Raw genomic sequence first — 13,475 nt, 5'->3', positions numbered from 1 at the left:
GCCAGTATATTTGCCATTTGAGTGTGAATATATCAAATATTTGATGAGGAAGCTTAGGAATTAACTACAGGGGCATGTGGGGTATTTTATCATTTTACAGACGGTTTATGACCCAGCTACAAGCTGAATTAAGCGCAGCAAATGTTAACTTCACACTCACGTGAACTCGTTATCTCGGGTCATTGATCAGCTCAAACAATTATTCACTGCTCTACATTTGTTTGTGCTGATAAAGCGCCAGCATTCATTAGAACAAAAAGTAGAGACTAATGAAATACTCAGATTCACTAGTGATTTTGTTAACATCTTTTGTCTTAAAGTAATTTGCATAAAGTGCGGAAGAATACGTTTTTTAATCATTTATAAATCATTATCTATTCACGGTCACAGAATTACAAATACATAAAGGCCCAGTTTCACAGACAGGGCTGAGCCTGAGCCAGGATTAGGCCTTGTAGTTCAATTAGGGCATTTAAGTAGCTTTTATAGATGTTCACTAGAATAAAAAAATTACTGGTGTGCATCTTGAGACAAAACAATGGCTCTAACATATTTTAAGATTTGTCAGTGCAATTTACTTTTAGTTAAAACAGCTCAAACATGCATTTTAGTCTAGGACTAGCTTAAGCCTTGTCTGTGAAACCGGGGGAAAATGAATTAAAGTGCTAGTGGAATAGCACTTTAAGTGCTATTAAAAATATTTACTTGTTTTTTATATTATATCTTTATTTTTAATCTTTCAAAATAGCACAGGGAGGGTGAAAATGATGTGTTGACAGCAGTCGGGGTCGGGGGAGGGGGAGCGGAGCGCTCACATGACTGTGTAGCGGAAGTACTGCGTCATTCCAATATGGCGTCGCGCTGAGCTTGTAGATCCGAATCAAACTGTAAGTCTGTCAGCTGCACAGTTCGCTTCGAGACTCTCAAAAATGTTCACACAAGAGGTGAGGTAAAGATCCTGAAACATCTTGACAACTCGGAGGGAGCCCAACAGCGTCCAGAAGGAGAACGTCGAGGACGCTTCTGACGTCGCTTTGCATTTTCCAGGTAAACAACAGTGTTTACAGATCAGTAAACAAAGTCTCGGATGGATCAGATGGGAGAGAGTTCATATCGCTCTTTTATATAGGTTTTGTGATTTGCATGTCAGCTATGTTGAATGAAAGGTTCTTTCTTACTTTTGTGATTGAATGTTTGCTTGAATGTTTTTGTGATTTAATGTTTTTTTTCCAATGTTGTGGAAACTCCGGGTGTGTTTTCTGTGCCTTTTCTATAGTAATCAAATGAAATACCCCGTTTGTGTGTGTGTGTGTGTGTGTGTGTGTGTGTGTGTGTGTGTGTGTGTGTGTGTGTGTGTTGCTGTCAGTGGAATATGTTGCTTAACCCGCTTCATGTCTGTACATATAGACTAGTATTGGTCAACACCAGGCATCAGATATCATCAGTCAGCAAAAACCGGTTCAGCTTTGGTTTGATTCAGCTGAATGTATATAAAGATTCTTCTTTCATGTTATCCCACACACGTTATTTAAGTTTGGGCACTAAATTTAATTTATTTACCGTTTTAAACAGCCAAACCTAAACCTAGAGAGCTTTAAACCTAAAAATTTATGTTCATATATTACTCAAAATCAAAATCATCCACGCATGCAAAGCTCTCTATGCCCATTGAGTTTTCTTGCAGCATTTTTTTTTCTTCTTCATTGTATTCACATGACATTGTGGTGAGATTAATTCGCATCACGAGCTAGTGCCTACTTCCCTCTCCATGTGTCTTCCTTGTGTATCTAAACTACACTCCTGACAAACTAGATTATAAATATAATTCCTGACATCTGTATCAGTGGAATATATTCTAGAAAAGCTCTTTGGCAGTATTCCTCATCTTATGTGTCTATATTTTAAATGGATTATCTCACACAAAAGTAACAGTGGGGATCAAAAGTCTAAGTCCACATTTAAAATGTAATTTAAACCCAGAAATAAATCATTATATAATTTTGTAAATTAAAAAAAAAAAAGTAAACATTTTCAGAAAGTGGGAAAAAAATCTGATTCTGCACTATTTCATGGTCATTAATATGCAAATACACACTTTTAATGTCAGCAATTTTTCATTTCATTCATTCATTTATCATTTATGAAATTTTTTTTTTTAATGCAAATTAGAAGCATTTTCACAAGCCTTTTGAATCCCATTGTACATCCTCATGTGAGGTTGAGATTAGAATGTGATCAATAATCTTTGTGTAATCAGTAGTAGACTTTGGTCTTTTTTGCTCTTGAGCATTTAACACAGTAGGCTACTTTTAATGGTTTTGCTTCCCATCAGGAAGTGATTGTGGTAGACCAAACCAACCGTGATTTAGGGAAGTTTGTAGATTTGCAATATTATTGCTAAGACTTTGATTTGTAGTGGCAACTTTTGGTTTGTGTCATCTTTTTTGTTTGGTTTTGTTTTTCTGCAGCAGTGATGTCACGGACAGATGTTTCTGCAGACACCACACCCTTCTTCTCAGATGATTATGAGGGGGAGGGGCTGGCGGACAATGGGGTGGGTTCACCTAAGCCTGAGGAGGAGGAGGATGAGCCTGCCAGTGGAGTGTCTGATAAGAGAGCTATACTGACTGTGATTGTACTCTGCTACATCAACTTGCTGAACTATATGGACAGATTCACTGTGGCAGGTAACCAGTGCTATTAGATTTCAGCGCATCAGTGCTGCTAGACAATGCTGGCTCCTTTTCATCCAGATCAAATGCACAAGACAAAGACATGAAGCACGAACACCCATATACGCCATTATAACGCACTTTGTAAGATGTAAGATTATACTAGTCTGGGTTGTTCTTTTTGAATCAGATAACTTCTAAATCACATCACTAATTCATATTCAGTTTTTATGTTTTTTCTGATGCAGTTATGTTAGTATTATTTATAAACTGTTTATTTTTTCATTTAATTTATTTTTATATTTTAATTCTAGTTTTTTATATTTTCAAGTTTTAGTGATTTTGTTATGTCATTGTGGCATTTTTAATATTTCTGTTTAGTTTTAGTTTAATAAATAAATAAATACATTTAATTAAACTAAATAAATACATTTAATTAAATGTATTTATTTAGTAATTTTAGTACTTAAAGTTAGTTGTCAGTCGTGTAAATAAGTTGCTTAGGTTTGGGGCACTAATTTTCTTTTATTGATATGCAGAAATTCTTAATTACTGTCTAAATCCATCCTAAACATTTACGTTCATATATTATTTATCAAAATTGTGCACCACACACATATATTTCAATGCCCATTGTCTTCAGGTTTTTTTTTTTTTTTTTTTTTTGCAACATTTCTCTCTTCATCACTTTTCACATGATTATTTTATTTTAACTTTATTTCAATTAATGAAAACGATTTTTAATAGTTTTGTTTAACAATAACACTGCTCTTATGAGGTTAATAAACATGGTTTTGCTATCAGTAATAGAGACCTTGTTGCAAAGCAAAAAGAGATTTCTTGTTGCCAATGACTGTTTGATGATTTATAAAAAACTGACTTCGTTTTATTCTGCAAAACATATCATACGGATTGAATTGGTCAGTAATAAAGCTGTGATAATAACCTTCCTCTCTTACAGGTGTACTTCCAGACATTGAGCGTTTCTTCAGCATTAGTGATGGAAAATCAGGGCTACTTCAGACAGGTGAGCAGATTCATACCATGTAATATCCATTTTATTATATTATTTTTTCATCCGCATTGTTTAATTCTTTATTGCCCTTCAGTCTTCATCTGCAGCTACATGTTCTTGGCTCCTGTGTTCGGATACCTGGGCGACAGGTATAACAGGAAGCTGATCATGAGTGTGGGTATTTTCTTCTGGTGCCTAGTGACACTTGCCAGCTCCTTCATTGGCAAAGACGTAAGTCTAACACGAACGTGTTAAACCTCACCCCTGTATTTGAATATCATTTTACTTAAAGACTTTGTTTCAAAGCAATACTTTTCAATCTCTGACTCTGTCTCATATCCTGAAGAGTATATATGTTTTAAAGTGTGATTTGTAGAGAAAACTAATAGGATAAATCTTCTCTCAGTATTTCTGGGCTTTGCTGTTGACGCGAGGGCTAGTGGGAGTTGGAGAGGCCAGTTACTCCACCATCGCTCCCACCATTATCGCTGATCTGTTTGTCAAAGAGAAGAGGACCAACATGCTGTCTGTGTTCTACTTTGCAATCCCAGTGGGCAGGTGTGACCGCGCATCACGAACACACGCACACATACTTGTATATGTGGTTTACGGGGACTGTCCATAGACGTAATTGTTTTTATATTGTACAAACAGTACATTCTGTCCCCCTACGCTACCCCTACCCCTAAACCTACCCATCACATGAAAACTGTCTGCATTTTGAATTTCAAAAACCACAGTTTAGTATGTTTTTTAAGCCATTTAGTTTACAAGGACACAATAAGTGTGCTCATAACCATGTTTATGTTGTAAAACCCATCTCATTATACACATTTGTGTCCTCAAACCATGTATACAAGAACACACACACACAGACACACACAGAACTGCCAATCGAAATGCTGGTGTTTAGGTTATTCACACTTTAGCTCTATGCACATTCACAGCATGGTTACATTATCACACTCTGTCGCACGCAGTTGCATTATCAGTTTTTTTCACACCTGGAAATGAAGTTGCATTTATAAGCTTCCAGGCTGCTACACTCGAGGACTTCTGAGGACGAATGAGTCAACTGGATTTGTTAAATGATTAAAGTCGGCATGAAATAAACATTCATCTATTTTCTAAATGCATTTTATTGATCTTTCTGTAAATAATTCATCCATGCATGTTTCATTTTTATGTTGATTTTTAATCAAAATGCCATAACTTAAGTCTTCTGGTGAAACGACAGACTCTCTGATGACGTATGATGGACTTCTCCAATCATTTAGTCTACTTAAACCTTTTTTACGATTGACGGCAAGCTTTTTTTTTTCCAAAAGTCTGTTGATGTACACGGATGTACATCACAGAAGAAAAACCTGTCTCTAATTCCACTTTATTTAAAATTTTTAACTTTAAATATATTGATATATCGCTAAAATATTTCCAACATCTACTGACAGGCTTGTTTTTTCTGTAAATATTTATTAAAATAAGTTTTAATTTAAATTCAGCAATTATTTGTAAGCAGTAATGTTGTGAAATATTATTACAATTTAAAATAACTGTTTTCTATTTTAATATATTTTGAAATGTTTTTTAATCCTGTGATGCAAAGCTGAATTTTCAGTGTCATATGACCCTTCGGTAATCATTCTAATATGATGATTTGACACTCAAGAAACATTTCTTATTAAAATCTTATCAAAATCTTACTTTGATTTTGATTATTTATTTTTTTTTGTTTTTTTTTTGGTAAAATTATAAATGTCTTTACTGCTACTTTTGATCAATTTAATGTATTTCCTGAATAAAATTATTAAATTCTTTAAAAAAAAAAAAAATCTTACCCCAAACTTTAGAGTACGTCCGACTGCAAATTTACGCGGTCCTAAACACCATCTTAGATCTAACTGTGTTTGGTAACTTAATTTATATGTCAATCAGACATCCACTTCCTGTCTAAATGGGCAGTTTTCTGCCAGCATAAGCTGCAGTGTGAACCAGACTTCATCCTGCTTCTCATTAAAATCTGCTGGCCTTTCTTTCCTCAGTGGTCTGGGTTATATCGTGGGCTCAGAGGTGAATCATGTGGCTAAGGATTGGCACTGGGCTCTTCGGGTACGTCAGCAGCACCAAACCATTTACTGTTTATCTGTCTATGGGTGCTTTACAAAATACATGCTTGCTGCTTTCACCACAAAATCACACTTGGAGATTAAATATGATAACAGTTCTCTGTAATTTTCCTCCCCTTATTTTCACTTTCTTTCTCTCTCTCTGTCTTTTTTGTTTTCTCTTTTTTTGTTTGTTTCTCTTTCTTAGGTGACCCCTGGTCTGGGGCTGTTGGCTGTGATCCTCTTGTTCTTTGTGGTTCAGGAACCGAAGCGCGGTGCGATTGAAGCTCGTCCGGAGCACACGCTGCAGAGAACCAGCTGGATAACGGACATGAAAGCGCTCTGCAGGAAGTGAGTCACTGAGAGCTCATGTTGCCTTAAAGCATCATTTATAAGTCATGATTTTTGCTTTAGATGTCACGCAGGGAATTTTTAAATATCTGATAATGCTGCTTGACCCTACTGAGGGTTTTTTCTTCAGTTATTAATTATTGCTGACACCACTGCAGCCTCTGATATGATCGATTTAAAAAATATCTAATCGCCTGCAAACACACTTTTTTTTTTTTTTTTTTTTTTCAGATATCAGGGTAATTTTTATCATAAAGCTATAGCTTTAGCATTTAGTCAGTGGGGCTGAAACAACTGAAACAACCCATTGATTTTCATTGTGCATACACAAAGGGGGCTTTCACATTGGGCTTGTTTGCTGCGATCCAAGCCCGGGATTGTTCCCAATGCCCCCCGCAGCATTGGTCTGGTTTCACACTAAACTAGATTCTGTTGAACCCTGGTGAGTTTGCGTTCATCTTACGTCAGACAAAACAGAACGTGGGTCAGTAAATTGTGTTTTTTTATTAATTTGGTGCTATTATGTGCAGCAGAGTAAACAACATTTGGGTTTACTGTATGTGACGGTTTTCCACTGCTTGCAAACAGACTATTTTGAGGAGACAACTGATTGCCTTTTATTTGCCGCTCTGATTGCACTCGCAAAACATGAATACACTGCAGGCTCACTCCTGCTAAAATCCAAAGTAAATTATCAATACTATCATGTTTTATTGAAGTAAATACATTATAATTGGCCAAAACACATGCGCAGGTTAGTTTACTTCCTGAACAAGTGCGCACCTGAGTCCGAGTTGCTTTCATATTTACGTGAACCGCGCCACAGTTCGAGTGCAACCGAGCTCAGACCACCTCCTTCAGGTAGTCTCGGGTTCAGTACCCCGGTGCGCACCCGGATTCAAACGACAGCTTTCACATTAGCGATTTTTCATACAAACCATGGCCCGTTTCGAACTAAACTGCCAGTGTTTAGAAAACACTGATAGTTTTTTTTTTTTTTCGTTCAAATATTTTAGTTCCACTGAGTCCACATAGTGAATATAAATATATATAATATATAAAGAAGTCGAAAAAGTGATGTATGTGATTCTTGAGCTACTTTTTGTGGGATTTGCATTGACTGCTTGATTCTTTCCTGAACTAAATGTCTTTCTCCATCTTCCTCTTGTTTTTTCTTTTTTTCAGTCCAAGTTTTGTTCTGTCCACATTTGGCTTCACGGCTGTGGCCTTTGTGACAGGATCACTGGCCCTGTGGGCCCCTGCCTTTTTATTCAGAGCGGGCGTCTTCACTGGAGTGAAACAGCCGTGTGTAAAAGATCCCTGTGACAACTCTGACAGGTAGCAGACCCTCATACACACAACATCTCTCTCTCTCTAAAGATACACATCATGACTGATGTCTTGTAGTATTATGGTACTGACGATGCCATTTAGAGTACTGCATTTGCACATGCTGTATTGTAAATATTCTTCTGTTAAGAACATACACTAGTAAATCTTCTGCTCCGTAGTCTGATATTTGGCGGCATCACAGTTGTGACGGGCATCCTGGGCGTAGCGAGTGGAGTGCAGGCCAGCAAGAAGCTGAGGACGAGAACCCCTCGAGCTGATCCACTAGTCTGTGCTGCTGGACTCCTCCTCGCTGCTCCCTTTCTCTACCTGTCCATCATGTTTGCCCAGGCTAGCACTGCAGCTACATATGTAAGTCACTCATTTGACCTCTTCTCTGACCCAGTTTTATCTGAAAGCTCTTTTTTTCCAGGAAATGTTTTCAGTTTTTTTTTTTATTGACCGCAGTGGTGTTGTTGAATGTAGGGCAGTTTTATGCTGACCATAATGGTGGTTGACTATTTTGTGTTTTCATCAGGTCTTTATCTTCCTGGGTGAGACATTCCTGTCTATGAATTGGGCCATTGTTGCAGATATCCTACTGGTGAGTTGCCCTTCCTCCCATTTATTACATTATTCACTCACCCTTGGGTCTTTGCAAACTTGGATACTGTTGTTTTTTTGTTTGTTTTTTCTATGAAACACAAAGTTAAGACTTGTTTGAAGAAACGTTACACAGTTATTGCCATTCAATGACATATTGTTCATAATGTCCACAGACTACGAACTTTAAAAAGACACTATATTCAAAGTCTTCTAATATAGTGGGATTAAAATATTGAAAATACCAAAAAAAAAAAAAAAAAATTCCCAATCAGTAACTATTATTTGTTTGGAATAACGTGAGGTCTCTTTCTTGATGTCCTTCTTTCTCTCTCTTTCTTTCAGTATGTCGTGATCCCCACACGTCGCTCCACCGCAGAAGCATTTCAGATTGTGCTCTCACACTTGCTGGGTGACGCTGTTAGCCCTTACCTCATAGGAGTGGTACGTCAATCTTACAAATGCACAGAAAAACCTTTTTAAAGTTCTTTTGAAAAGACATTTAAGGTTTTATGTGGTCTGTTTTTTCCCCCCATTAGGTGTCAGACTCGATAAAGCAGTCAGACTCATACATGTGGGAGTTTCGTTCACTTCAGATGTCACTCCTGCTGTGCTCCTTCGTGGCCGTGGGGGGCGGAGCTTTCTTCCTTGCTACGGCCCTCTTCATTGAGAAAGACCGCCAACTGGCTGAGAACTACGTCCCCTCTGGTGAGTGATATCTCTGACATCCCAGTCTTCTCTTAGATTAGAGGCCTTTCCAATGTCCAATGGATTTGGTATTTTCAGGACATTCTTATCCAAATTATTAATTTTATTTTTGATTATTAATTTATTTATTCTGTGTATTTTCCAAAGGGGTGATTTGATTTATCAATTGTTACATCATTAATAATACATCATTATTATTCTACATTTAAAGGAAGCCATTTTCAAAGAAACATTCACGGTTAAATACTTGGGATGTGCCTGAAGCCAAAACAAATAACAAATTTTATTGAATAATAGGAAAAATATTCGGCAGACACAGTCACTCAATGTGTTTGCTGGATAACGGGTGAGCCAGGGAATATGGCTGCAAAAACCTCTAAAATAACTACACAATAATGAGTCTGTGAAGTGAATGAGAGTAAAGTAGTGCATCATACACATTTTCTACTATTTGATATGTCAATTTAAATACTTTACACCTTGTACGATATGATACATGATATGTTTCTCTGTCTCACTCTCTCCTGGAGCTGGTGTTATTGAATTATGTGACGGTACACATAAGGTAGTGATGGTAGTGTTAGGATTAGGGTTAGCATTAGCTCACTACAGCACCTGCTATGCATAATTTGGTAGGTCACAGAATTTGGCACAGTACCTGCTAGCATTTTGTATGCTTTATTATTTGTTCAGATTTGCATTTGTATGCACAGTAAAAGTTGTTTTAGCAGTTTTCAACCACTGAATATTTTCCTTCAACTTCCATGTTCTCTGATCAGATACTTTACAGGTGCTGGTCATATAATTAGAATATCATCAAAAAGTTGATTTATTTCACTAATTCCATTCAAAAAGTGAAACTTGTATATTATATTCATTCATTACATACAGACTGATATATTTCAAATGTTTATTTCTTTTAATTTTGATGATTATAACTGACAACTAAGGAAAATCCCAAGTTCAGTATCTCAGAAAATTAGAATATTGTGAAAAGGTTCAATATTGAAGACACCTGGTGCCACACTCTAATCAGCTAATTAACTCAAAACACCTGCAAAGGCCTTTAAATGGTCTCTCAGTCTAGTTCTGTAGGCTACACAATCATGGGGAAGACTGCTGACTTGACAGTTGTCCAAAAGATGAACATTGACACCTTGCACAAGGAGGGCAAGACACAAATGTCATTGCAAAAGAGGCTGGCTGTTCACAGAGCTCTGTGTCCAAGCACATTAATAGAGAGGCGAAGGGAAGGAAAAGATGTGGTAGAAAAAAGTGTACAAGCAATAGAGATAACCGCACCCTGGAGAGGATCGTGAAACAAAACCCATTCAAAAATGTGGGGGAGCTTCACAAAGAGTGGACTGCAGCTGGAGTCAGTGCTTCAAGAACCACTACGCACAGACGTATGCGAGACATGGGTTTCAGCTGTTGCATTCCTTGTGTCAAGCCACTCTTGAACAAAAGACAGTGTCAGAAGCATCTCGCCTGGGCTAAAGACAAAAAGGACTGGACTGCTGCTGAGTGGTCCAAAGTTATGTTCTCTGATGAAAGTAAATTTTGCATTTCCTTTGGAAATCAGGGTCCCAGAGTCTGGAGGAAGAGAGGAGAGGCACACAATCCACGTTGCTTGAGGTCCAGTGTAAAGTTTCCACAGTCAGTGATGGTTTGGGGTGTCATCTGCTGATGCTGGTCCACTGTGTTTTCTGAGGTCCAAGGTCAACGCAGCCGTATACCAGGAAGTTTTAGAGCACTTCATGCTTCCTGCTGCTGACCAACTTTATAGAGATGCAGATTTCATTTTCCAACAGGACTTGGCACCTGCACACAGTGCCAAAGCTACCAGTACCTGGTTTAAGGACCATGGTATCCCTGTTCTTAATTGGCCAGCAAACTTGCCTGACCTTAACCGCATAGAAAATCTATGGGTATTGTGAAGAGGAAGATGCGATATGCCAGACCCAATGCAGAAGAGCTGAAGGCCACTATCAGAGCAACCTGGGCTCTCATAACACCTGAGCAGTGCCCAGACTGATCGACTCCATGCCACGCCGCATTGCTGCAGTAATTCAGGCAAAAGGAGCCCCAACTAATTATTGAGTGCTGTACATGCTCATACTTTTCATGTTCATACTTTTCAGTTGGCCAAGATTTCTAAAAATCCTTTCTTTGTATTGGTCTTAAGTAATGTTCTAATTTTCTGAGATACTGAATTTGGGATTTTCCTTAGTTGTCAGTTATAATCATCAAAATTAAAAGATATAAACATTTGAAATATATTAGTCTGTGTGTAATGAATGAATATAATATACAAGTTTCACTTTTTGAATGGAATTAGTGAAATAAATCAACTTTTTGATGATATTCTAATTATATGACCAGCACCTGTATATAGAGTCATTTTATTTGAGGTTGTGGATGATTCTCTCCTGGCATACCTCTGTACACAAAGTTACTCTGGAAAATAAAGTTGTTGTTTTTTTTACCTTTTAGCATTAACATTTAGTATTATTGTTTTAATTAGGTGTCAGTCAGTGAGTCAGTTATCTGACAGCATTGTTGTTTCAGTATCATTGAGATACTATTATTTTTATGAATAGTTGGAATTAGTTTTTATGTATTTATATTTTTAATTTTCTTTTTGTATTTTTTTTATTTTATTTATTCTAGTATTATACTAAATAAAAATTTACACCTAAATGAGTATTTAGTTATACTAAATAAAAAGCGACTAGCTTGAATTTTAATATTTTATTTTTATTTTATTTTAGTTCACATTTATTTGATTTCAGGTAACATTTTTTTAATGGTTTTAGTTAACTATTGAGAGCACAAATGCAGTTCACAGACATCAAGCTGTGAATATAATTTTTTCCCCCTCTTTATATTTTATTAATTCTTATTCACATGCTGATTTTTTTTTTTAGTGTCATTATTACAGACACTTTAAAAATCTAATATACTGATGTGTCTCTTTATTTTCCAGATGACGCACCAATTGTTGTTCCAAAGAGAGGCAGGTCCACTAAAGTAACAGTGTCAAGTGTTTTAATTTGAGATGACGCAAGGATTTGGATGCTTTTCAACACTGGGAACAACATTCTGATTGGCTTTGGCAGAGAGAGCCAGTGTCATCAGCAGCCAATCCTGGAGCAGTATGAGAAAAGTAATCTCTGATTGGACTATCTCCACAATATGGAGTTTTATAGTAATTTATTATGCTTATATTTTTTGTTTATATCCTTAACACCAATATTGATTTGGGAACATTATGAACTAACAAAAAAATCAGGAACATCTTACCTGGAAGATGTGCCATCAGCATTCTGCACTCCATCTGGAGGAGTCCTATGGGAGGACACAGAGGCACACGGGTAACACATGGGACATGGAAAGAAGTTATATGTTGGGATGTTTCTTTATCTTTAATTAAAGCTCATCGAGCTGTGTTTTACATTTCAAGTAATGTAAATTACATTTTAGACCTTTTAATTGGAGGGCATCTGAATTGATTTTTCAAATATTTGTCTAGGTCATTTAGCTAAAACCAAGGTATTATCAAACAGCTGTTGCATTTGTTTTTATCAACTGGACTGTGACTAAAAACAAGCAGAATCGGACTGAGCCTGTCTGTGTTCTGCCTTTACAAACTTCAGTCTTTCCTGTCATTTTAATATGTTTCTTCCATACTACAGCTTTCAGTCTTTTACAAGGGACACAAAAAACTAACACTACAATGGCATGATTCATATATTAATTAATTTGATGATATTTTTTTTTTCTTAAATAATATTGTTACATATATTTGTTGCAATGGCCTGGTTCATGGCATGTTTTAATATGCCATTTTAACTGTCTTAAACTGTAATTATTTTTTGTTTTTAAATGAAGGCAGTTTTTAGCTCATTCCCTCTGCTGTGCTGGTTTTCCAGACAAAACGTTTGACATAATTTGCAAACTTGCTTGCTAATCTTGTTTTGTAACTTTTTTTTAAATATTAAATTAGAAACGTAATCTTATTTGTGTCTTTCTGAATTTTTTTTGTGTGTGTTAAAACTTGATTTAAATTAGTTACCCTCTTTATTTCTCCTTACAACATGTCTTAATAATGGCGAGTCTTTTTACTTCTTTATATCTTTCTCTCTGTCTCTTGCATGTTTGCGTTCTCTTCTTTCTCTCTGCAGTGGCAACAACGATGATCATAAGGTTTTTCAGTTGCTGTGGTTTCCTGTTTGTAGGTGGGATATAGAGATGCAAGCCTGTTTGGTAAATTTGCTGTGAAAAATTATTCTCGTGAATGAATTATGAAAACTGAAGAGCCTGAATCGAAACATGCATTGTCTGTGCAGTGGAACATTTGGTGGATGTTGTTGTGCCTGCGAGAATATACTTGTACCTATATGTCATTCCAGTCAATTGTTTGTGTAGGCTACAAGAACACCACAAAATGCCACAAGAGTGGGAGGCAAGATTGAGAAATTATGACTCACTGCCCGCCATAATGAAGCGCAGAGTTAACTCTTACAGCTCTAAACAGAGAAGTTTTTTAAATAAATCTGACATATTTCGAACTTTCTCAATTTCTCATGAACCTGCAGGAAACACTTGTGTTCTGTGTCACTTTATTATGGAACATTATAAAACATGACTCTGTTGTTGATTATTGTCTTTTAAAATGACCAATTATTATCG

General features: G+C 36.5%; 1 protein-coding gene across 2 annotated transcripts; it reads left to right on the top strand.

Moving 5' to 3' along the window:
- Nucleotides 1-779: 779 nt before the first annotated feature.
- On the top strand, nucleotides 780-12,802 carry spns1 (spinster homolog 1 (Drosophila)). Of its 2 annotated transcripts, none has more exons than XM_048208348.1 (13): nucleotides 780-1,047; nucleotides 2,472-2,687; nucleotides 3,634-3,699; nucleotides 3,782-3,918; nucleotides 4,094-4,245; nucleotides 5,730-5,796; nucleotides 6,001-6,143; nucleotides 7,329-7,481; nucleotides 7,655-7,844; nucleotides 8,011-8,076; nucleotides 8,421-8,519; nucleotides 8,615-8,783; nucleotides 11,770-12,802. In XM_048208348.1, exons 2-13 carry the CDS (start codon nucleotides 2,474-2,476, stop codon nucleotides 11,838-11,840), a joined length of 1,527 nt encoding a protein of 508 aa, XP_048064305.1. In that variant the 5' UTR covers nucleotides 780-1,047; nucleotides 2,472-2,473; the 3' UTR covers nucleotides 11,841-12,802. The 2 variants fall into 2 exon arrangements, with proteins under 2 accessions (XP_048064305.1, XP_048064296.1); XM_048208339.1 differs by having other exon boundaries at nucleotides 781-1,047; nucleotides 2,469-2,687.
- Nucleotides 12,803-13,475: the final 673 nt, after the last annotated feature.

Source organism: Megalobrama amblycephala, linkage group LG1 (genome assembly GCF_018812025.1).
Source record: "Megalobrama amblycephala isolate DHTTF-2021 linkage group LG1, ASM1881202v1, whole genome shotgun sequence".
Classification (NCBI taxonomy): domain Eukaryota; kingdom Metazoa; phylum Chordata; class Actinopteri; order Cypriniformes; family Xenocyprididae; genus Megalobrama; species Megalobrama amblycephala.
The sequence above is the reverse complement of the archived record's forward strand: the minus strand, read 5'-3'. Positions and strand labels throughout refer to the sequence as shown.

Excerpts from the sequence above, each read along its gene's own strand:
- spns1 (XM_048208348.1), top strand. The coding sequence starts at position 2,474 with ATGTCACGGACAGATGTTTCTGCAGACACCACACCCTTCTTCTCAGAT. Across the intron at positions 3,700-3,781 it reads ATCAGGGCTACTTCAGACAG|TCTTCATCTGCAGCTACATG; the intron begins GTGAGCAGATTC and ends ATTGCCCTTCAG. Across the intron at positions 5,797-6,000 it reads ATTGGCACTGGGCTCTTCGG|GTGACCCCTGGTCTGGGGCT; the intron begins GTACGTCAGCAG and ends TCTCTTTCTTAG.